Source organism: Hemiscyllium ocellatum, chromosome 16, assembly GCF_020745735.1.
Source record: "Hemiscyllium ocellatum isolate sHemOce1 chromosome 16, sHemOce1.pat.X.cur, whole genome shotgun sequence".
Lineage (NCBI taxonomy): Eukaryota > Metazoa > Chordata > Chondrichthyes > Orectolobiformes > Hemiscylliidae > Hemiscyllium > Hemiscyllium ocellatum.
Genome location: NC_083416.1, coordinates 49,285,390 through 49,310,276, shown reverse-complemented (window position 1 = coordinate 49,310,276; position 24,887 = coordinate 49,285,390). Strand labels below are relative to the sequence as shown.

Here is a 24,887-nt window from a genome sequence, read left to right as displayed (position 1 = left end):
TCCTAAAACTGTCCTGAGTTATGTCTTTTTGAACCTTTTGAAATTCAGCCAATCATTCGTAACAATAATAAGCCTTGGGAGCTGCAAGCAATGAAGTCTATTGAAACTGAAAAACTGGATGGCTATTTAGCTACACCAGATGTCATATCCAATCAAAACAGTACAGAAGCAGTTAGGGACTTCTTTTTCCAGATTTTCATTTGGAAGTATGAGTTCCTATTTCACAGATCCAATACTTGTTGAAAAAACGATGAATTTCAGAACATCGAGCACATTTATGACCTTATGTAAGACTGACTCCTCATCAATCCTAATCTATTCAGTTAATATAATACATCCACGAATACACAAACAAGTCCTTTAGTCATCTTACAAATGTTGATCAAATCATGTCATGCAGACTTCTTTAAAATAATGCAGATCCTTGAAACTGGAAATTCTTTTTTCTGCACCTTTTTTGAAGCTTCAACGTCACCCTATGTATGAGGAATCCTTAAGTGAACACAATACTCCAAGACCTAACCAAGGTCTTATACAAGGATAAAATGTTATTCTTCATTTTATAATGAATTGCATTGGAAATATACATGAATAACTTATTCACTTTAGCTATAGCTTTATAATTCATCATGTCTTTTAGAAATTGATGTACTAAAATCCCTTAATGGGCTTAGTTTTTGCTGTGCTGCATTTTTACAGTTCTGTTGTGAAATTTGAAGGATTGATTATGTTGTAACGTCACCAACGATGTAAGATCAGTGGAAACAAGGAAAAATAGTTTAAAATGCGAATTAAAATAGAATAGGAAAAGTAACCAATATTTTGACAATGTGGAAAACACAATTTAGATTTGAAATACTTTGGAATAAGTTATTGGCATATGAACTTGAGTCACTTCGTATAGTGAAGGATTCAGGAGTAACTTTTGTGTAGTTGTCTTGGAGTGACCAATACAAATTCCTCACACTGTCAATCTGAATCTGATGAGGGAAAATGAAAAGCGGTTGTTTAAAGTTGTTGTCATGCAACTTCTAGCAACAGGCTGAATTTGTAAAGCATGTTTTCTGATGCCCAGACTGGGTTCCGCCAGGGTCACGCAGCTGCTGACTTCATTATAGCTTCGGTTCAAATGAAAACAAAACAGCTGAATTCCACACTGGATGAGTGAAACTCCTTCACCTCAAGGATGCATCTGACTGTGAGAGTCAGTGGAAATCAAGGGAAAACTCTCTGCAAATTGGAGTCATATCTAGCACATAGAAAGATGGTTATGATGGTTGGAGGGCAGTCATCTCAGCTCCTGGACATCTCTGCAAGAGTTCTTCAAGGAAGTGTCCCACGGCTAAACATCTTCAGCCACTTTATCAATGACCTTCCCTCCATCATGAGGTTAGAAGTGGAGATGTTCAGCACTATTCACAACTTCTCAGATACTAAGCAATCCATAGATGACTATAACTCTATATTCATAACCTAGACCTATCCATATCCAATACCTAGAAAATATCCATGCTTGGACCGATGTATTAAATAACATTCATGCTACATAAGTGCCAGGCAATAACTATCTCCAACAAAAGAGAATTTTACCACTGCCCTAATATTCAAAAGCGTTACCATCACTAAATTCCCCACGACCAATGCCCTGGGAGTTACCACTAACCAGAAACTATAATACTAACCAGAAACTAAACTGGACATGCCATATAAATAGTGTCCATAGGAACAGGTCAGAAGGTTGGAATCCTACAACCAGTAACTCATCTCCTGACTCCCCAAAGCCTGTCCATTAACTACAAGGCACAAGTCAGGAGTGTGATGGAATATTCGCTACGTGCCTGGATGTGTTCAACTCCAATACCAGTCAAGAAGCTTAACAAAGCAATCCACTTTATTGGCACATCTATGAACATTCATTCCTTCCAACACCATAGCAGCAGTATACACCATTTACAAGATGTACTAAAGCCATGTGGATGTCCTTACACCAAACGGATTGTAAGGTTTCAAGAAGTCACCTTCTCAAAGATATATGGGTTTGGGCAATAAATGCTGGCCCAGCCAGCTCTGGCCAAATCCTCTGAAAGAAGAAATAAACTATAAATGAAGATGAATAATGCTGAAAAACATATTTTGTTAAAGTTTTTCAATTTGCACTCATCAGGACATTTGCAAGAATACGTACTCAAAATGAAAACCAACATTGATACTTCATGAGAGGACATGTTGTGCCTGTACAGGACATTGGTTAGGCTACTTTTGGAATACTGTGTGCAATTCTAGGAAGGATGTTATAAAACTTGAAAAGGTTCAGAAAAGATTTACAAGGATGTTACAAGGATTGGAGGGTTTGTTCTATAGGGAGAGGCTGAATAGGCTGGGGCTATTTTCCCTGGAGCATCGGAGGCTGAGTGGTGTATAAAATCACGAGGCATGAATAGGATGAAAAGCCAAGGTCTTTTCCCCAGGTTGGGGAAGTCCAGAACTGGAGCGCATCGGTGTAAGGTGAGAGAGGAAAGATTTAAAATGGACCTAAAGGGTAACGTTTTCACAGAGAGTGGGGCGTATGGGAAATGAGCTGCCATAGGAATTGCAAACTGGTACAATTGCAACATTTAAAAGGCATCTGGATGGGAATATGAATAGAAGGGTTTTGAGGGAAATGGGCCAAAAGCTGGCAAATGGGACTAGATTAATTTAAGATATCAAGTCGGCATGGACGGGTTGGACCAAAAGGTCTGTTTCCATATTGTACAGCTAAATGACAGGATTGATTGGTTGACAAGTTAACTCTGATTGATTGGTGGAGAAGTTGTCATGGAAAATGAGAGGCTTGCTCTCCCCTAATACAGTATAAATGTTCGTTTCCCCTTGAACCGCTGTTGTTGCAAAATGTCCTGATGAGTGGAAGATGAAACGTCTTGACAAACTGTCAGCAATGTTCATGAACATATGTTCTGCTAAATGACTACAAGCAAAGATATTTAGCAAAGCCAACCATTATACGGTAAATGCAACAACAATTGCATACTTTGCATGATGAATACATGAAGTGATTGACTCTGTATGAACAGTTTCTCCAGTCAAAAAGTGTGGCGCTGGAAAAGCACAGCAGGTGAGGCAGCATCCAAGAAGCGAGAGTCGACGTTTCGGCCATAAGCCCTTCATCAGGGATGTCTCCCGTAGAGTTTGCAATCTTTAGAGGTGCTAATGATGGATACTCAGGAGATTATTCAGTAGTGATGCAGAGATAACAGGATCGGAAACCATTGCTACAGTTTCTCTCTGACCGTGCGGTTATTTGTCTGAGTAGTGAGGAAAGTCCCACCTGAGGAGGTTGATGGAAGAGAGAGTAAGCAAGAAGATCTATTGAGGCTACATCGCCATTCATCGAGATCCTGGCTGATTTTCAACCTGAATTCCACCATAATCTCATGCCTTGATTCCCTCATTGGTGTGTAAAGTCCACGTAACCTGTTTTGAATAAAGCCAAAACATGAAATATTGATTTACAATTGGAATTGGTGGAAAAAAATACATGTATGTCTGATTAAAGCCTGAATGGCAGAGCCCACGGTTATAGTCACATTAAGATACTATTAAATCAACCTGCTCAGACATGTTATGAGCTACCTCCAGGACAGATGAGCCTTGAAGCCGGACCCCCTGATCCAGACGTAGGGACATTACCACACCTTGAGCATCTCCCTGATCCGCGCGGGCTCTGAGCTCATTGTCTACTAAATGATTGACAGGTTCCGTTTACGTTAGCCCCGCCCCGAGCACCCAGCGCGCATGTCCACGGCTGCCGTCATTGTCCTTTCACAATTCGCTCCGGGTGGTTGGCAAACTGCTGGAGCCTCACGAATCCACATTAAAACAAGGAAATCTGTTAGTCAGGATGGGAAGCTGGTCTGCTCTGTGAGTGCAGGTCATATTTAACTTTGGCGAGTGACGGATACAAGGTAAGCGGCGGGTTTTATTTGCAGTGATGGGGTACGGCTGGCCTGGCCTGTCGTGGCCTGTCGGAGTTGAAGCGGATGCTGAGAAGCGACGTGGTTCCCGGGCGGGAGGGAGAGGGGAGCCCAACGTTTAAAACCTTCCCGCCACTACCCGGGCGCAGTACAGACGGTCCGCCCGTTAACTCGTCCAGCGCGCTTTTAGTTTTTCCTGGGACTTTCTTTTATACCTGACCTTTGATGTTGCTGATTCAAGAGCTATTACACCAACAGTCTCTACTTGAATGTCATCTTATTGCAGCAATCCGTTATCAAGACGACGTTGCCATCTCCGTAGATTTCGCACCAAGGATTTTATTTTACGTAAACTTCAGTTTGGATTAGATGACTAGTTATGGGACACAGTGCTGTGCCACTGAATATGATCAAATCTGCGCAAAATTCTTCGATCACTCGATATTTGGTGTAGAATTGAAGATGATGGAACATGTTTAGATCACTTGTATTCTGAATTAAAGCATACAAGCTAAGTCTTGTACATGAAAAGTTATTTCCTGATAGAGTGAAAATGGTGTTGGATCCCAGTGTCAAGATTTTAATATTGCATTAATGCCAATGTCATTTCAAACCAAGAGACAAACAATTGAAGCTCAAGCGATAAATTGAGTTGCTTTTTTTTGCCCCAAACACATAAAACAGATATGAAAAGATGGAACCATAATGGTCAAAAAGGAAAACCTGTCTCCTGCCTAACTTCAATATTATATGAATTTATTTTATCTTTCACCAATTAGGAAGAAAACCACAATAAGTCTGGACAGGATTGAATAAAAGTAATTTACAATGAATTATTCATTGTGATTTAGTCATGATTGTACTTGATTGGAAAAACAAACAGTTGGCTGAATGCAAAATGCAGTTAGCTACACAATAGGCCATTGGAACAGAAGAAGCAGTCCATTCAGCCTGTTGAATCTGCTCAGCCATGCAATGAGATCATCGTTGATTTGATAATCCTCAACTCCACTTTCCTGCTTTTTCCCATATCCCTTGATTCCTTTCATGATTAAAAGTCTTATCTATCTCAGACTTCAATAGCCTTAAAGAACTAGCCTCTGCAGTAAAGAATTTCACAAATTAGAGGTATGCAGCTTGCCAAAAATGCTCGTGGAACATGCGCAACATGAGCATTAAGGCATTTTCTCAATTCTTACACTGTAAAATGCTAACAACTCAGAGAGAGTGGCTAAAACCAATCTGATAGATTAGCAATCTGGGACTTCTCATGTGAATTATAATACTCAATAGTTTACAAGATTGGGGTGACAGAAAACAGGAGTAAACTCAAAATTGGACATGGGCAGGTTAAGTGGTATAGGGAACAGTATTTGCTGGCTTTCAACTATTTACAGCTGAAAATGTGTTGCTGGTCAAAGCACAGCAGGCCAGGCAGCATCTCAGGAATAGAGAATTCGACGTTTCGAGCATAAGCCCTTCATCAGGAATGAGAGAGAGTAGCCAAGCAGGCTAAGATAAAAGGTAGGGAGGAGGGACTTGGGGGAGGGGCGATGGAGGTGGGATAGGTGGAAGGAGGTCAAGGTGAGGGTGATAGGCCAGAGTGGGGTGGGGGCGGAGAGGTCAGGAAGAAGATTGCAGGTTAGGAGGGCGGTGCTGAGTTGAGGGAACCGACTGAGACAAGGTGGGGGGAGGGGAAATGAGGAAACTGGAGAAATCTGAATTCATACCTTGTGGTTGGAGGGTTCCCAGGCGGAAGATGAGGCGCTCCTCCTCCAGCCGTCATGTTGTTATGTTCTGCCGGTGGAGGAGTCCAAGGACCTGCATATCCTCGGTGGAGTGGGAGGGAGAGTTAAAGTGTTGAGCCACGGGGTGGTTGGGTTGGTTGGTCCGGGCGTCCCTGAGGTGTTCTCTGAAGCGTTCCGCAAGTAAGCGGCCTGTCTCACCAATATAGAGGAGGCCACATCGGGTGCAGCAGATGCAATAGATGTGTGTGGAGGTACAGGTGAACTTGTGGCGGATATGGAAGGATCCCTTGGGGCCTAGGAGGGAAGTGAGTGTAGAGGTGTGGGCGCAAGTTTTACATTTCCTGCGGTTGCAGGGGAAGGTGCCGGGGGTGGAGGTTGGGTTGGTGGGGGGTGTGGATCTGACGAGGGAGTCACGAAGGGAGTGGTCCTTGCGGAACGCTGATAGGGGAGGGGAGGGAAATATATCCTTGGTGGTGGGGTCCGTTTGGAGGTGGCGGAAATGACGGCGGATGATACGTTGTATGCGGAGGTTGGTGGGGTGGTAGGTGAGAACCAGTGGGGTTCTGTCTTGGTGGCGGTTGGAGGAGCGGGGCTCAAGGGCGGAGGAGTGGGAAGTGGAGGAGATGCGGTGGAGGGCATCGTCGATCACGTCTGGGGGGAATCTGCGGTCCTTGAAGAAGGAGGCCATCTGGGCTGTGCGGTGTTGGAACTGGTCCTCCTGGGAGCAGATGCGGCGGAGACGAAGGAATTGGGAATATGGGATGGCGTTTTTGCAGGGGGCAGGGTGGGAGGAGGTGTAGTCCAGGTAGCTGTGGGAGTCAGTCGGTTTATAATAGATGTCTGTGTTGAGTCGGTCGCCCGAGATAGAGATGGAAAGGTCTAGGAAGGGGAGGGAGGAGTCTGAGACAGTCCAGGTGAATTTGAGGTCGGGATGGAAGGTGTTAGTAAAGTTGATGAACTGTTCAACCTCCTCGTGGGAGCACGAGGCAGCGCCGATACAGTCATCGATGTAGCGGAGGAAAAGGTGGGGGGTGGTGCCAGTGTAGTTGCGGAAGATGGACTGTTCCACATATCCTACGAAGAGGCAGGCATAGCTGGGGCCCATGCGGGTGCCCATGGCAACTCCTTTAGTTTGGAGGAAGTGGGAGGATTGAAAAGAGAAGTTATTCAGGGTGAGGATCAGTTCAGTCAGTCGAAGGAGGGTGTCAGTGGAAGGGTACTGGTTGGTGCGGCGGGAAAGGAAGAAGCGGAGGGCTTTGAGTCCTTCGTGATGGGGGATGGAGGTGTACAGGCACTGGATGTCCATAGTGAAAATAAGGCGTTGGGGACCGGGGAAGTGAAATTCCTGGACGAGGTGGAGGGCGTGGGTGGTGTCCCGAACGTAGGTGGGGAGTTCTTGGACTAAAGGGGACAGGACTGTGTCGAGGTATTGGGAGATGAGTTCGGTGGGGCAGGAGCAGGCTGAGACAATGGGTCGGCCGGGGCAGGCAGGTTTGTGGATTTTGGGCAGGAGGTAGAAACGGGCGGTGTGGGGTTGTGGGACTATGAGGTTGGAGGCGGTGGATGGGAGATCCCCTGAGGTGATGAGGTCATGGATGGTCTGGGAGATGATGGTTTGGTGGTGGGAGGTGGGGTCGTGGTCAAGGGGGCGATAAGAGGAGGCGTCCGCGAGCTGGCGTTTGGCTTCAGCCGTATAAAGGTCAGTGTGCCAAACTACCACCGCGCCTCCCCTGTCTGCGGGTTTGATGGTGAGGTTGGGATTGGAGCGGAGGGAGTGGAGGGCTGCACGTTCTGAGGGTGAGAGGTTGGAGTGGGTGAGAGGGGTGGACAGGTTGAGTCGATTAATGTCACGGCGGCAGTTGGCTATAAAGAGGTCGAGGGCGGGTAGGAGGCCAGCACGGGGTGTCCAGGTGGATGGGGTGTGTTGGAGGCGGGAGAAGGGGTCGACTATTTACAATCAATATTGCTTAAGTGAGGAGACAGAGCTAAATGAATCCAAATTTGCTGCTGATAGCAAAATTAGGAGAAAAGTGAATGGTGAGGAGGACACAAAAAAGACTTGTTATAAAGAAGTTGGATGAGTGGCAAGAACACGTCAGCTGAAATAAAATGTGGCAAGATGTGAAATTATCCACTTTAGTACAGAAATAAAGTGGAATATTTTATGCATGGTGAGAAAATGGGAAATATTTGCATTCAGAGGGCCTTGCAAATGAATCCCGAAGTTAACACACAAGCACAGCAAGCAATGAAGGAGGCAAGTAATATGTTAACTTTTGTTATAAGGAGATTGGTGTATAAGAATAAAATAGTGTTGCTCCAATTTTGTCGGGGCATTGTTTAGATCATACTTGGAATACCATGCAGATTTAACCTTACCTTAGTCACTTTGAGAGTGAGTTATCAGATTGGATATCCTGTATTCCAAGAAACAATGACGAGTTTTAATGGACCAAGCATGTTTTCTCTGAAGTTTTGGAAAATGGACATGATCTAATTCAACCATAAAATTCTTAAGGGACTTTGCAGACTTATGTTGGAGAAAATTTTCTCCAGTTGGGGAATCTGGATCACAGTCTCAATAAATTATCACTCGTTTCGAACCAAAGTGAGAAGCTTTTTTCACAGAAAGGTATGTGACTGTTTGGAATTCTCTGTCTCTGAAGTCTCTAATGCTCGCTTATTGAGTACGTTCAAGGCTGTGATTGGCTTTTAATATTTAAAAAAATTGAGGGATTCCGGAACAATGATGAAGTTAAGGTTGAAGATCAGCACAATCTTCCTGAACAACAGAACAGGCTGAAAGGAGCAAATGGTTTTTTTCATGCCCTAGTTCTTATTCTCAAATATTGATGGCAATTTGAAGACTCTTTCACAGATTTAGGCAGTGACAAATAAAGCAAAGATAAACTGTAAGTTAAGACTATATTAAGATTACAGTGCATGTCAACTGAATTGTTTTTAATGTACTTAAAGCTTATCTGCAAATGGTATCCAAGCATAGCCAAATTATCAGCATTTCTATTTAAGTTCATCACTTATTTTTATTTTTCATGGCACAGTTATCTTTTTACGTTATTTAAATCTTCCTTTAAGTTGTAGCAATTTATATTCCTTAAATTATCAAATAATGCATAGAAACTGGGTTAGATTTGCACAGGGTCTGTAAAATGTTCCTGGCAGTGTTATATTCAAGTGAGTACTCTAATTGAACTGAAGAGAAGGCAACTCTAATTTTGAAAAGTTTTTTAATAAAAAAATCCATCTTGAGCTTGTTAAATATGTTATTGCTATGAATACTAATTTGGCCAATACCAGGGTGTGATCTGTAAAATGCTTACATGAGTCTTAGACTAATTAATGTGAACTTATTCAATTTGGTTGGCTTTTTTTTGTTTTGTTTTTCTCTCCCACCTGCTAGAGAGATTATTTTGCAGACTTCTACAGTAGCAGACCAGTCGTTTTAAAAAAAAAGTGTGGTTTTAAAGTTCCAGCACAAAATCATGAGAAAACCATTGAATTTGCTAGAATTAGCATGACTTAAACGGTTTATGTCTTTTGTTGTTTCCAGTGCCCATCAGTCCACTTTGGCAACCTCTTCAAAATGCCAGCTGCAGAAGAAGACCACAGTCAGATAATCCGTGAGGTATGGGCAAATAACCTGGAAGAAGAGATGAGAAAAATTCGCTTAATTATTCAAAAATATAACTATATAGCTATGGTAAGTCTTCATGAACCATGTGAAAGAGTATTTCAATTATAAGTATCTAATATTCCACTTCTGTCAGTGGAGCAAAAAAACTGGTTACAAGCCTAGGGAATGAATTGAAGTAAGTCTTGCTGTGTATGTTTCTTAATATTACATAAATTATCGTGAGATGGACTAGAAAATAAGGGCTCTAGTTTATGTTAAAGTGATGAAAGGGCTCTGTACAATTGAGATTGGGTTATAATATGTAGACAAAAGCGTGAGTTAGCCACTTTAGAGATCTTAATTCCTAGCTTCGAATATCATACTCTTAGAAAGGTGAGCCAAAAGCATAGATAGGAAAATCAATTGGGAAAGCACTAATTTAAAAAGGTTTGAAGTTTTAAACTTTTATTGGTAAGGATGAGATGTATTTTCTTCAAAAGAAAAAAATTGTTATACAGTTGTTATACATACTGTTTCATAGAATGAAGAAAGAGAATTAACTTTATGCAGCACATTTTCGATCTGAGTTCCAAAGTGGCTTCACAGCTAATGATGTACTATTACTGTTTTGTGTTGTATGAAAACATGGGATTAGCATTACGACTTGATATCATTCGCCTACCTTTCAATTAAGTTGGCTGAGGAATAAATGCTAGGACAATTGGGAAAAATTCCTGCTCTTTGAATATTGCCACATCAATATAGTAGTGGGTATAAAACAAAGATCTTTTGCCTGATGAATGAAAGTGATACAGTTTTTGATATTTTTCAAAAAAATTAATGAAAAGGTATGTGTTTGCATATGCTAGAAAAGCTGAACAAAGCCAAATTTGCAACATTGCAATGACTTAATAATTATTCATTTTGTACCAAAACACAGTGAGAAAAGAAAAAAGAAATAAATTTGTTGGTTACTTAAATAATTTGTGTTAGTGCAGCACTGAAGAAGCTGCATAATGTCCTAAGTCTCTCAAGGACATTATGTAGCACAAACACAGTAAGTACAGCTGGCAGTAGTAGAATAATTAAAATCTGAAAACTTCAAAAGGCCAGGATTAAAAAAGCATAGATGTCTCAAAGTTGTGGAGCTGGGGAGGTTACAGGTATAGGGAAGACTAAGGCCATGGAGGAATGTGAAAACAATGAGAATTTTCTGAAGTCTTCCTGGACTAGAAACTACCTTTTTTGTATCAGTCAGTAAAGGGGTAAAATTGTGCTAGAATATATATCACAGTTTTTCATAAATTAGCATGTACCAAAACATGCAGAATTCCTCAAACCTGTTTGTCATGACTCCTGTGCCAAGGAAAAGAATTTTTCAGTCTAGAAATTAAATAATGCAAGACAATTTTGTTTATCCTAGTATGGCGAAAAGTGCACTCTTTGGTTTTTATGTTGGAATTCTAAATTCTTTTCTGCATACTCTATTGTTGACAATGCCTAGTTTGAAACTCAAGTATTTTAAAAAACAAATTTCTGTCTATTCTTGAATATTACTTTTACCTTATAGCCAATGTTTAACTTCATTTATGTTAAAGTTCCTTAAAAAAGTTCTTACAACAAATTATTCTGTGGAACTGGCTTAAATCTTGGAAACATGAGGTAGTAATTCCCTCCACCTGTGTAACAGTTTCATTTCAAATCTGACGCATTCCACTATGCCTATAATTTTTTAAATTCAAAATCAAGGCTCCCTATAATCTTTATTGGTACCTGGATTCTGCATTTTAGTGACTTCCACTACATTTTTTCCACAATAAAATCATTCTAAAAAATGAAAAACTCAATGGCAATCTAGGTTTGTTCAGTGTATTGTATCAGTTGCATGACACCATGATCTTTTGCTATAAATCTGTGTCTTATGATTCTGCACCATGAGTTACCTGACGAAGGAGCAGCGCTCTGAAAGCTAGTGATTCCAAATAAACCTGTTGGACTATAACCTGGTGTTGTGTCATTTTTAACTTTGTCCACCACAGTCCACCACCAACATCTCCACATCATAGTTACAATAAAATCAAGCGCAGTTCCAATTTCTGCACTTTCAACTTGTTTCTCTCTATCTTCCTTGATGATCAGTTCATCAGTGATGTTTTGAAAGTATCTAAGTACCCAAAATTAGCAAACAGTACTGTAAATATAATCACAACTGTTGTTCCTGCCTCTTCTCCAACTACTTTATATGTTTTTTCCATATTTTTATTATATTTCTTGTCTTTTAACCTTCATGCTTTGTGGATATCTGCAGATCAACAGCAGAAATACTATTCCTGAAATTGCCAAACAGTATGAATGGGTTTTAGCACAGTATTAGAATCATATAGCATTAAAGGAGCCATTTGACCCACTGTGTCTGTGCCTGCTCTTTGAAGTAGCTATCCATTAGTCCCCCTCCATTTTTCTTCATTGTCCTTAAATGTTTCCTCTTCCAGTATTATAATTACCTCTTTTTCAGAAAATTTTTATCATTGAATTTGCTTTCACCACTCCTTCGGATAGCAAATTGCAGATCATACCATTGTCCAAAAATAATTTTCTTCTGTCCACCCTGATTCTTTTACCTAATTACTTAAATGTCTATCCAGTGTGGAAATTGTTACAATAGTTATTTCAGTACTGGTTCTCAGCATAAATGAAATTCTTCTGTGTTCAGTTAACAAGTGTTATCTGTAATCCATATTATAACTTGTATTCTTGGTTCATGAGCTGTTTATATTTTGTATCACTTAGATAATTAATTTACAACATTTTAAAATTATTAATAATTGATCAACTTTTGATAATAAATATTTAAAATTACTAGGATACGGAGTTTCCTGGTGTTGTGGTAAGACCAATCGGAGAATTCCGAAGCACTGTAGATTATCAGTACCAGCTTCTTCGATGTAATGTGGACTTGCTGAAAATCATTCAACTGGGATTGACATTTATGAATGAGAAAAACCAGTATCCTCCTGGAACCTCCACTTGGCAATTCAACTTTAAATTCAACCTTACGTGAGTAAGGAAAATGCTGTACTGTGTTCTCCTGTGATTTGTTGCTGTGTTTGGTTGCTCGTCCTAGTCAACCCTTGAGAATCACAGCAGGTCAGGCAGCTTATGCCTGTAAAGTCAACTTTCCTGCTGTGCTCGGATGCTGCCTGACCTGCTTTGCTTTTTCCAGCACCACCCTTTTAGTCTGATCTCGAGCATCTGCAGTCCTTGCTTCCTCCTTGAGAATCACAGCCAAGTGGATGTTATGCAACAAATTACTTTAATCCTATTGCACCTGAGCCAGTGTCACAAACACACTTGCAATAGGGCTTGCTGGATAGTATTTGGGAGCAGGATTCCAGTTCTCCTCTCCAAATGTACGAATGGAAGTTGTAGTGCCATGCATGAGGTTGACTTACTTTTATTGAAGATTTACCTCTTATGTAGCCCCTTTTTACTGGATAAACATGCTAAATGATTGGGGGATTCTTGATGCATTTTAACTGGCTGTTATTTAATTTTCTTAATGTATATTAGCTTCAAGATTTTAAATTTAGTTCTTCACACTTAGAGACTCTGTTTTTACTACAGAAATCATTCATGCATAATGGGTGAAAAAACTTCCGAAGGTTACTTCAATGTATTGAAAAATAACAAAATTAGCTGTGAGTTTTAATGTCAATAGAATAACATTGTTAATGGAAGTGAAAGACATACTTTGAAAATTGTTTATCTTAAAGGGAGGATATGTACTCACAAGACTCGATAGATCTGCTGAGAACGTCTGGGCTACAGTTCAAAAAACATGAAGAAGAAGGAATTGAAACTTCTTATTTTGCAGAGCTCCTCATGACATCTGGGGTGGTGCTGTGCGATAATGTCAAATGGCTTTCGTTTCACAGGTTGGTCCCTACAAACAAAATAGAGTATTTGACACTGATTTATTTAGTTTATGAGCCAATTATTTGCTTCTCACTTCCCTTTAGTTTTGTTTTTTACTCTTGTCCTGAAAACACTGGCTTATGTTGCAACAGTACAGGAGGAACCAGCTGCCATTTCATCCCTCTGGCCATTCTTTGTGTGAGCTTAAAACTGGGTAGAAAGATAAATCATCTAAGCTAAATTAGATAATCTAGACCTTGTGTCAATAGAAGCAAGGATGACAATGGAAATTATTGGGAATTGATGAGATGCCTGTTCTTCTATCAGTGTATGGTCTTGTAGTAAAACATAATCCAATCGCAGCTGAACCTTTCTCACAACAAAATGTTAAAAAATAATTAACATTTTAGTGGATTACATGTGAACTGAGACTTTTGAATCCCCTAATCTCTTGAGACAGTGCTAATAATTAAACATAATCTCTGTTTCTTTGCCTGAAACAGAATCGGAATATCTTTCACAAGATGCGTTGTATTTGTAGTTTTTAAATTGTGCAGATCTCTTAATGTTCATCTTTGTAACAATGCCTTCACCCAAATTACAGTTTTAATTCCAAATTACTGTTGCCAAAGTACCTATTGTTTCATTTCTATTGTTGGAGAAGTGTGGACCTCTGGGACTGATGGTTCATCTGTGCTCTGTGCAGATGATGAGTTAATATCTTCCTGATTGATTTTTCACTGATGGAAACCAGTTTCTCCAGTTGTAACTGCCCAAGGTTGCAACAATACCTATGGTCATTCTCTTCCACCATATATGATCAAGATGACTGTTACTCCATATATGTCCAGTTACCACTTGAGCTGTCTCTTAATACTCAACTCTAGCAATGGTTGGCTTTCTGTTATTTCATATTGATGTAGCCACTCACGCCTGTTACTGCTTAAGGTTTCAATAACTTTTTGCTATTCAAAGAGTAGTGTGGATGTGGTATGACATTAGTTTTGATCTGAATAAATTTCCATGCCTTCAGTAAGTGCATTTCTCCAATATGCAACGTGGATTACGCCATGAACTGCAGAACAGGCCTAGAGAAGTAAAATCATGTACTTACACATTTAGGATATATTCCTGAGGAATATAATTTTTAAGCAGATAACAGTGTAAGGTCAATTCAGCATCTGCCAAGGAAAGCTCCAGCTTTCAAAAAGACCAGCCTACAAGGCAGGATTGAATAGCAAGAAAAAGAAGGTGGAGTTAAGACGGTGATAACTTCTACAGAATGGATTAACAGTATAGTAGTAGTGAAATAACCTTGAAACTGAGAATAGTCACTAACCCAAAGAACTGAACTAAAGTTCTGAAGAGACCTCATTACATCTTGCCAATCATTGAAGGAATTTTGCTAGAAATTTCTTGGTAAAGGTCTTCACAATCCTAGAAGTGAAGGATGGTTACTGGCAAGAGAAACTCGCTGAAAGCACCAGTTTTCTAACTACATTCTGGACAATGATCAAGAGATAGCTAATTGAATCACTCAAGGTTATCTCCAGCAACTTGCCCACCACTGACGTCAGGCTCACTGGTCTATAATTCCCTGGCTTGTCCTTACCACCTTTCTTAAATAGTCACAGCACGTTAGTTAGCCTCCAGTCTTCCGGCATCTCATCCGTGACTATCGATAATACAAATATCTCAGCAAGCGGCCCAGCTTCCCACAGAGTTTGAGAGTACACCTGATCATGTCCTGGGGATTTATGCACTTTTATGTGTTTCAAGACATCCAGCACTTCCTCCAGCATCAGGATGTGCATGTATTTGGAAAGGCCAGGACTGATTATGGATAGTCAGCATGGCTTTGTGTGTGGGAAACCATGTCTCACAAACTTAAATGTTGCTTCTTTTTAAAAAAAAATCAAAGAGGATTGATGAGGGCAGAGCATTACACGTGATCTATGTGGATTTCAGTAAGGCGTTTGACAAGGTTCCCCATGAGAGACTGGTTAGCAAGGTTACATCTCATGGAATACAGGGACAATTAGCCATTTGGATACAGAACTGGCTCAAAGGTAGAAGACAGGGTGGTGATGGAGGGATGTTTTCAGACTGGAGGCCTGTGACCAGTTAGGTTAGGCCCCATTTGGAGTCCCGTGTCCAGTTTTGGTCCCCACACCTCAGGAAGGACATACTGGCACTGGAACGTATCCAGCGGTGGTTCACATGAATGATCCCTGGAATGGCAGGTCTAACATACGAGGAACAGCTGAGGATCCTGGGATTGTATTCATTGGAGTTTAGAAGATTAAGGGGAGACTTAATAGAAACTTACAAGATAATACATGGCTTGGAAAGGGTGGACGCTAGGAAATTTTTTCAGTTAGGCGAGGAGACTGGGACCCATGGACACAGCCTTAAAATTAGAGGGGGTCAATTCAGAACAGAAATGCGGAGACATTTCTTCAGCCAGAGAGTGGTGGGCCTGTGGAATTCATTGCCGCAGAGTGCAGTGGAGGCCGGGACGCTAAATGTCTTCAAGGCAGAGATTGATAGATTCTTGATGTCACGAGGAATTAAGGGCTACGGGGAGAATGCGGGTAAGTGGAGTTGAAATGCCCATCAGCCATGATTGAATGGCGGAGTGGACTCGATGGGCCGAATGGCCTTACTTCCACTCCTATGTCTTATGGAGTGCCATAAGGATCAGTACTGGGTCCACTACTTTTCGTCCTTTACATAAATGATTTGGATATGAACATAGAAGGTATAGTTAGTAAGTTTGCAGATGACACCAAAATTGGAGGTGTAGTGGACAGCGAAGGTTACCTCAGATTAAAATGGGCTGAGGAGTGGCAGATGGAGTTTAATTTAGATAAATACGAGATGCAGCATTTTGGGAATGCAAATCTTAGCAGGAGTTGCACACTTAATGGTGAGGTCCTGGGAAGTGTTGCTGAACAAAGAAACCTTGGGAGTGCAGGTTCATAGCTCCTTGAGAGTAAAGTCACAGGTAGATAGGATAGTGAAGAAGGCATTTGGTATGTTTTACTTTATTGGTCAGAGTGTTGAGTTCAGGAGTTGGGAGGTCATGTTGCGGCTTTAGAGGACATTGGTTAGGCCACTTTTGGAATCTTGTGTGTAATTCTGGTCTCCTTCCTATCGGAAGGATGTTGTGAAACTTGAAAGGGTTCAGAAAAGATTAACAAGGGTGTTGCCAGGGTTGGAGGATTTGAGCTATAGGGAGAGGTTGAATAGGCTGAGGCTGTTTTCCCTGGAGCGTCAGAAGCTGAGGGGTGACCTCATAGAGCTTTATAAAATCATGAAGCGCATCGATGGGGTAAATAGATGAAGTCTTTTCCCTGGGGTTGGGAGAGTCCAGATCCACAGTGCATAGGTTTAGGGTGAGGGGGGTAAGGTATAAAAGAGGCCTAAGGGGCAACTCTTTCATGCAGAGGGTAGCGTGTGTGTGGAATGGGCTGCCAGAGGAAGTGGTGGAGGCTCGTACAATTGCAACATTTAAAAGGCATCTGGTTGGGTATATGAATAGGAAGGGTCTGGAGGGATATGGGCTGGATGCTGGCAAGTGGGACTAGATTAGGTTAGTATATCTGGTCAGCCATGAGTTGGACCGAAGGGTCTGTTTCCATGCTGTACATTTCTATGACTCTGAGACAGATCCATAGACTTGTTAAAGGTAGATCATTTCCAATTATATGCTGATGAAATGAAAAGCTGAGGTAACAAGGTAAGTTGATAGCCAGACATGGGCTTTAGTAAGGCTTTTGAAAAATATCCTATATGGCACACATGTCTAAAATATAAAAGCCCACGTTGTCCAAGGGAAAGTGGCATAAAGTTGTACAGCACAGAACAGACCCTTCGCTCCAATTTGTCCATGTTGAATAGATATCCAAAATTAATCTAGTCCCATTTCCTATCATTTGTTCTATATCCCTCTAAACCCTTTCTATTCATTTCCCCTTCCAGATGCCTTTTAAATGTTGTTATTATACCAGTCTCCATCATTTCCTCTGGTAGCTCATTCCATACATGTGTGAAAAAGTTGCCCCTTAGGTCCCTTTTCGGTCTTTCTCCTCCCACCTTAAACCTATGCCCTCTACTTTTGGAATTCCCCATCCCTGGGCAAAAAATCTTGGCTATTCACCCTATCTGTGCCCCTCATGATTTTACAAACATCTATAAGGTCATCCCTCGGCCTCTGACACTCCAGGGAAAACAGCCCCAGCGTATTCAGACCCTCCCACATCTTTTAAAATCGTTTCTGAGCCCTTTCAAGTTTCACAACATCCTTCCTGTAGCAGGGAGACCAGAATTGCATGCAGTATTCCAAAATTGGCCTAATCAATGTCCTGTACAGCTGCAACATGACCTCTCAACTCCTGCAGTCAATGCACTGATCAATAAAGGCAAGCATACCAAATGTCGCCTTCATTATCCGACCTACCTGCGATTCCACTTTCAAGGAACTATGAACTTGCACTCCAAGATCTCTTTGTTAGGGGTAAATCTAAAGTTAGCTCAGTGGCAGGAAGTAAGAGGTAATGTCTGATGGCTGTTTTTGTGACTGTGATGGTGTTTCCAGTGGGGTTCTTCAGCGGTCAGTGCCAGATACATTCCTTTTCAAGATATATATCAACAATTTAGATATAAATGTAGGGACCCAGATTAATAAGTTTATAGATGATAATGAAATGGGCCATGTGCTTGATAGTGAGGAAGCAAACTGGAACTGTAGGAAGATGTCTTGTACTCACCAGGTGGACAGGAATTTGCAGGCAGAATTCAGCACAAAGAAGATGGAGGGAAAAAAAGGCAAAGAATTGCACAATAACTAGTCAGGTGTTGATTTGAGGTGTCACAAAACAGAGGCATTTCCAGTGTGTATCCACAGATCACTGACAGCAGTGAAGTCACCATTATAAACGTGAACCAGAGGACTCTACTCTCATCAGTGAGAGATGACAGGTGGTTTAATCTGAGGGTCACCCGCCTCATGCGAGGGAAGAGGTTGAGAAGGAGAATCCTTCGGAATATTCAACTGTTTTCACAGATTTATGACTTAACAGCTGTATAAAAATATTCACAGAAACGTTGCCACTTTTTCATTTAATATGTCAGATGTGTGTTGCATTGGATGAAAATGTATGGGGAAAAGAGCGTTTCCTTTCAGTAATCTTTATTTTTGCAATCTTTATGATCTCTGTTTGTTCTTCTGGTCTTATAACACTAGTTTTTTTTTAAAAACTTTTAAGTTTACATTTTAAGCATCAAACTGCCATTTTAATATACAAGTTATTAAAATTGTATTAACCTTGAGAAATTTGTATCTGATACAGTGGTTATGACTTTGGCTACTTGATCAAGCTTCTAACCCATTCACGACTACCAGAAGAAGAGCAAGAATTCTTTGATATCCTGCATTTGTTCTTTCCTGCTATCTATGATGTGAAATATCTGATGAAAAGCTGTAAAAATCTTAAGGTATTTGCATGAAATTGAAATTAAATTGCATGTTTTCTGGTTAGGTTGAAAATCACAACTGAACAGTAGTAATTTAGCTAAATGTGTCTGTGATGGGTGCCATTAATGTTAGGGAAATTATTTCAAGTAGACTGGTATTGTGAATTTTTGTCAGTGTGTACTTACCTATATGTCAGTATTTTACAAATGTTAGGGAAATTGTCATTGGCTAAAATCATTGTAATGCACTTGGCAAAATTTCTTCTGAAGTCTAAACATTTTATTATTTATTGAGTAAAACACACAGAAACTATGAGTAGGGGGGGCATTTTGAAGTGCCCTGACTATTTGATATGATCATGGCAGCTCCTTTATCTAAAGGCCATATTTCCACTTGCTCTCCATACCCTTAATGTTTTTAATATCTAAAACCATGGAAGTCTTCAGTTTATATCAACCACAGTGATTCATTTCACTGTGGTTTTGTTTCCTTTCAGGCGCAAGAACGTCTTCCCAACTGCACATGGCAACCACAGCTCACCACTGAATATTTTATCTGTCTCCTCCCTGAGGTCCCCATTTCCTACTGCCTCAGTTTTCACTCCTGATCATTGTCTCTTCCCACTGCCAGTGACAGAGCAGCTAAAATCCAAATGGTCCTCACTTGCAATCTGCTTGAGGACATCCAGGAGGTACTTGTAGCTTGTCAGTCGAACATAAATGAGGCTTCTGGCCATTACAGCCTAGGTTTCCCCTTTCTGAGAAAGGGATGATACCTCATGTTCATTCTGCATCAGCAGGCTGGCTTAATCCAATTTCTATCTCAGTTTGCCACCTTCCGAATCACATTCTCTTCTGAACTAAAACAGTGCTAGGAAATTTAGTTGTTGAATTAGCTGTCTAATATAAATTAATCAGTCACATTTAACAGTGAGTGGACATTTTCCACAGGGTGGTCTACAAGAAGTTGCTGAACAGCTTGAGTTGGAGCGAATTGGACGACAGCACCAGGCAGGCTCAGATTCACTATTGACAGGCATGGCTTTCTTCAGAATGAGGGAGGTATGGAAGTGACAAATGTCAAGAAAAAATTATTTTAAAAATGTTAATCTATATTAAGAGTTGATCACTGGCACAAACATTTACAGAAGTCAAATCAATCCATTAACTATGATATAAACAAATAGTAAACCTGTTTTCCTGAGGTATGGGGTGAGAAAAATGTTTGACTGGAAGTTTCATGAGAACTCAGTTTATCTCCGTTATTGTTGCCATATGCAATTTTAATATGAAGTTACTCTATTTAAAACTATATGAAATCAAAGAGTAAAATGTAGTATTTATCTAAACAAGAAAAAAAAGAGTGCGCAAATTCAGAATTGTGGCTCCCCTCTTGGAGACAATAAATGTTAATGCTGTGGGCTTGGCCAACAGAAATTTGGTAGTCGTTGCTGCCCAAATTTTGGTTCCACTTCACCTCCAAGTGCATTAATTGTGATTATGGTACCGTGCAGTACACAAACTAGATTAGCTAACCTTAGGTTCTGGGGCTAGATTACTGCTTTGTTCACAGGTGATCCTGAGAAGTGCCTGTCCAATGTTTACTGTTTGTTGTAAATTTATCCTAAATATTTATACTTTTATTTCTCAGTTATTTTTTGAAGACAACATTGATGACACAAAATACTGTGGACATTTGTATGGTCTTGGATCAGGTTTAACTAACAACCACAATGGGACAGCTGGGACATCAGAAGAAGAAACCAACAGCAAACAGCACTGACCACAGCTGAGACGTTTTATCAAATCTTGATGTTTTTAGACAGACATTTTACTACAAAATGAGTGTTATTCTCCTAACACACAGTTTGGAGATATTTGGCAGTGTACTGCCTAGAGGTATTAAATCTGGCTGCTTTTTTATTAAAAGAAGAAAACATTTGCCATTTAACATTTGTAAATGCTGTGCTGTTGCCCATTGTTTTCCAAATCAGTAAGTGACATGAGAGGGAAGCCAGGCTGGGGTCAATCTGCAGTGGTCCAGTAGGACCCTTTGGGATTGTACTTTGATCTAAGTTTATTTGTTTCTATCTTTATTAATCACTATTTCTCTCCCCCCAACACTTTGTTTTCCTTTTGTTTCCTCTTTGTTTTTCTTGAAAGGTGAGTTGGAGTGAAAATTACATCACATTGTTTTGCTTGTTTTATGGAATAATAAGCTGGAGCAACATGGACTTGTGCATTGTAATAACCTTGTGGTTTTATTTTGAGATTACATATCCATGCCTGAAAAAACATTCTTCCTGAAGGATGGCTGTGGGTATAAAATTATTTCAGGGCTAGACCTTTTTATGTTCACGTTTATTGTGTATTTTCACAAAGTATTTTAATGCCTTGTAGAGTGGAATTTTCACTATTACAATGGAAGGGAAAAAGCTTCCAGTTCCACTAATGCCCTATAAATTATTATTATGTTAATTCAATTGACTTAAACAGCTAAAAGCAGGAATTTCAACTGGGGTATTTAGCTTATTTTATGACAGTCCTGTTATTAATTTTCAACATAAATGAGTTCATTTAAAACATTGTTCTTGTTTATGCTTTTATCAAATTCTTGTTATTAATGTTGTAATTAAACCTGTTTAAAGTAAGAAATAGAATTAAGATTTTTTACATCAATTTTTAAAATAAAATTGTTAATTGTAAATCTTGATCTTTTCATCATCTGAGTATCCTGTAGAAAGTAAATATAATTTTGCAATTAGTTCATTCCATTCACTGTGTTTGTATCATAGATCTGAAATGTGATATTGAATAGTAGGTTATGTACCATTTTCCTTTGTGAACTGAATTGGCCTGAGCCATGTGCTTTTTGTTCTGATCTGATTAATGACTGCATTACTAATACCACAGGGATGATAAATTGATCCAAGTCCCACTGGTTAAATATTACAGTTTTGCTTTGAGTTGAATGAAAAGAGACACTTGTATATGGACTTGAACAAAAACTTAAATGTTAGTTTCCCTTATACAGTCAATTTCTTAATGTTGCTGGAGAGGGGTCTCTGTTGATGGAAGTAGTTTTACATGTAAAATGTTTAACTTACTTCATATTTTGTGTTTAATTAATTCCAACTTACAAAAATGGATCTTAACTTAAAACCGTGGTGCAAGACGTAGCTATTGATATTTCACAACAGATGAAAGCCTTTTCATTTAAAGCACTTCCCTCTACAGAAAGCTCCTTTTTAAAAATTAATTCATTGTATTTAATATTTTGGTTACGTTGCAAGCTATCTGAATCTTATAAAAACTGAACCAATGTAATTTAAATAAGTTTGTAAATTAAAAGTTTGATTTGTAAAAGAAGTGTATAATTGACAGCCCAGTTTAGCAACAAAGAATAATAAAATGCAGTGTTGGTATACATCCATACATTTTCAATTATACAAATTAATAATTGTGCACAAAGTTTGAAGTTCCAGAATGAATTTTTTTTTCAAATTGTGCCATGGGAGACTCTTAAAAGTTTTGACTCAAGTGCAAGTTGACGTTTGACACCTCTGACTCACTTTAATTCTGCTTTTGTCTCTTACTTCCATTTTGCTTGTTTCTTTTATCAGTCATATGACTGCTATTCCATGTTATCATCTGCAAATTTACTACAATATTCTCAAAGTCATTAGTGAGATTGTTGAATAACTTAATTTGTATCAATCATAGTATGAATTCCGAATTTCTCCATGATACTCTACCAGCATAACGATTCAGTTGATGCAGTAGTAAGCTAGACCAGTGATTAAGGCAATTGATTGATTTAATCCTCTCCACTATAAGTACTTTAAAATGATTATTTGTACCTTGCTGCAATTGGAGATGTTTTACACTAATCCACGTTGAACTGCAGTGAACAAGTTCTATGTTGTATAATTTGTTATTTCAAATTTGAAAGTTGTACTAAGTTGAAACATTTCTTTGATTTCTTAACCAAGTGTGATTTAACAGAAGGCTGTAATATTAAAGTGAAACCATTTATAGTGTCATTATGGGTAAGTGGCAGTGCTCTTGCTTCTGATTCAAAGATTGTGGTTGCAATCAAATTTGGTTTTTGAGTAAATATATTTAGGTTGGTAGGTATACTGGAGTGTTCCGTTGTTGTAAGGCCCTGTTGCTTGAAATATTAAACTCAAATCCATTAATTCTGGAACTTGCAGAAATGATCGGATAACTTTGCTGTTTTGACAGTGTACATCATTTGTGATTATCACCACAACAGACAACATCTCTCTGATTTATGTTTTTGGAACTATGCTGTGCACAAATTATCGGCTGTCTTCCCCCACAAATCACTGGCGACTATCATTTCTGAAGCATTTTTTGGGGCATTGAGGTTGTGTTTATTGCTTTGTCGATGTAAGTATGTTTCTTACTTTTGCACAGAATATAAACAGTAAGAAGAGTTCAAGCAGTTTTTTTTATTCATTTGTGGGACTTGGGTGTTGCTGGCTGGCCAGCATTGATATCCCATCCCTAATTTGCCCTTGAGAAGGTGGTGGTGAGCTGCCGCCTTGAATTGCTGCAGTCCACCTGCTGTGGGTTTCCAACATCTGCAGTCCTCACTTTTGCCTAGATGAATATTTAGGTACTAATCCTAACAACTCAAGTTCACTGGCCACTGGAAAAAAAAATGCATTAGAATTAATGGAGCGAATAGCGCTGCTTTTGATGAGACCCCATTCGAGTAATGTCTGATTCCAAGCTAAAATCTATGTTTATTACACCATGTTTGAATTCTGATTCTTTATCCTTGCTTCCCTCCTGCTGTGAAACCCCCTTCAAAGTTCATGACAGTGGTCCTATTCAGGAGTAATTTATGTACAGACACTTAGATATTTGGAAGATACTTTATATATCCTTTGATATTTAAAATATCTTCAGTCTGGCTTCAAGTTCTCTGGTGATCCTTCCTTATCTTCAGTTTCAATTTTGAAAATCGATTACTGCTAATGCACGTTATTACAGTTTATTGCGCAAAATACGGAGGCATGGGATTGAGGGTGATTTAGCAATTTGGATCAGAAATTCGCTAGCTGGAAGAAGATCTGCAAGGATCTGTTTCAGGTACACTGTTGTTTGTTATTTTTATAAATGACCTTAATGAGGATGTAGAAGGATGGATTAGTAAATTTGCGGATGACACTAAGGTCGGTAGAGTTGTGGATAGTGACTAAGGATATTATAGGTTATAGAGGGACATAAATAAGCTACAGAGCTCGGCTGAGAGGTGGCAAATGGAGTTTAATGCAGAAAAATGTGAGGTGATTCACTTTGGAATGAGTAACAGGAATGCAGAGTACTGGGTTAATGGTAAGATTCATGGTAGTATAGATGGAGCAGAGGGATCTCAGTGTCCAGGTACATAGATCCTTGAAAGTTGCCACCCTGGTTGATAGCTTTTGGTGTGTTAGCATTTATAGGTAGAGGGATTGAGTTTTGGAACCATGAGACCATGCTGCAGCTATATAAAATTCTGGTGTAGTCGCATTTGGAGTATTGCGTACAGTTCTGGTCACTGCATTACAAGAAGGATGTGGAAGCTTTGGAAAAGGTTCAGAGGAGATTTGTGAGGATGTTGCCTGGTATGGAGGGGAGGTCTTACGAGGAAAGGCTGAGGGACTTGAGGCTGTTTTCATTAGAGAGAAGAAGGTTGAGGGGTGACTTAATTGAGACATATAATCAGAGGGTTAGATGGGGTGGACAGTGAGAACCTTTTTCCTCGGATGATGATGGCTAGCACGAGGGGACATAGCTTTAAATTGAGGGGTGATAGATACGGGACAGATGACAGGTAGTTTCTTTACTCAGTAGTAGGGGCACGGAACACACTGTCTGCAACAGTAGTCGACTCGCCAACTTTAAGGACATCTAAATGCTCATTGGATAGGCATATGGATGAGAATGGAATAGTGTAGGTTAGATGGTCTTCAGATTGGTTTCACCAGTCAGCACATCATCAAGGGCCGAAGGGCCTGTACTGCGCTGTAATGTTCTATACTCTATAATAACAAAGCTTTATAAACTGTATTGCTGTGGCTCTCACATGATCATTTGTACTACGCTGGTGTAGCTGGTCTTGTT

General features: G+C 39.8%; 1 protein-coding gene and 1 long non-coding RNA gene across 3 annotated transcripts; one reads left to right on the top strand and one right to left on the bottom strand.

Annotated features, from left to right (window-relative positions):
- Window positions 1-1,873: 1,873 nt before the first annotated feature.
- On the bottom strand, window positions 1,874-4,073 carry LOC132823417 (uncharacterized). The gene is made up of 2 exons (XR_009645546.1): window positions 3,634-4,073; window positions 1,874-3,474 (listed from the first exon to the last, which is right to left on the bottom strand). It is a non-coding gene; the product is annotated as an uncharacterized LOC132823417 (long non-coding RNA).
- cnot8 (CCR4-NOT transcription complex, subunit 8) lies at window positions 3,806-22,130 on the top strand. 2 transcript variants are annotated; one of them, XM_060837231.1, is made up of 7 exons: window positions 3,806-3,921; window positions 9,294-9,443; window positions 12,220-12,413; window positions 13,130-13,291; window positions 18,626-18,770; window positions 19,701-19,811; window positions 20,401-22,130. In XM_060837231.1, exons 2-7 carry the CDS (start codon window positions 9,327-9,329, stop codon window positions 20,530-20,532), a joined length of 861 nt encoding a protein of 286 aa, XP_060693214.1. In that variant the 5' UTR covers window positions 3,806-3,921; window positions 9,294-9,326; the 3' UTR covers window positions 20,533-22,130. The 2 variants fall into 2 exon arrangements, with proteins under 2 accessions (XP_060693214.1, XP_060693213.1); XM_060837230.1 differs by having other exon boundaries at window positions 3,807-3,965.
- Window positions 22,131-24,887: the final 2,757 nt, after the last annotated feature.

Bases quoted from the DNA above. Each gene is read 5' to 3' on its own strand.
- cnot8 (XM_060837231.1), top strand. From the start codon at position 9,327: ATGCCAGCTGCAGAAGAAGACCACAGTCAGATAATCCGTGAGGTATGG. The intron at 9,444-12,219 runs GTAAGTCTTCAT...TAAAATTACTAG, and splicing joins AATATAACTATATAGCTATG to GATACGGAGTTTCCTGGTGT. The intron at 13,292-18,625 runs GTTGGTCCCTAC...TATCTGATACAG, and splicing joins AAATGGCTTTCGTTTCACAG to TGGTTATGACTTTGGCTACT.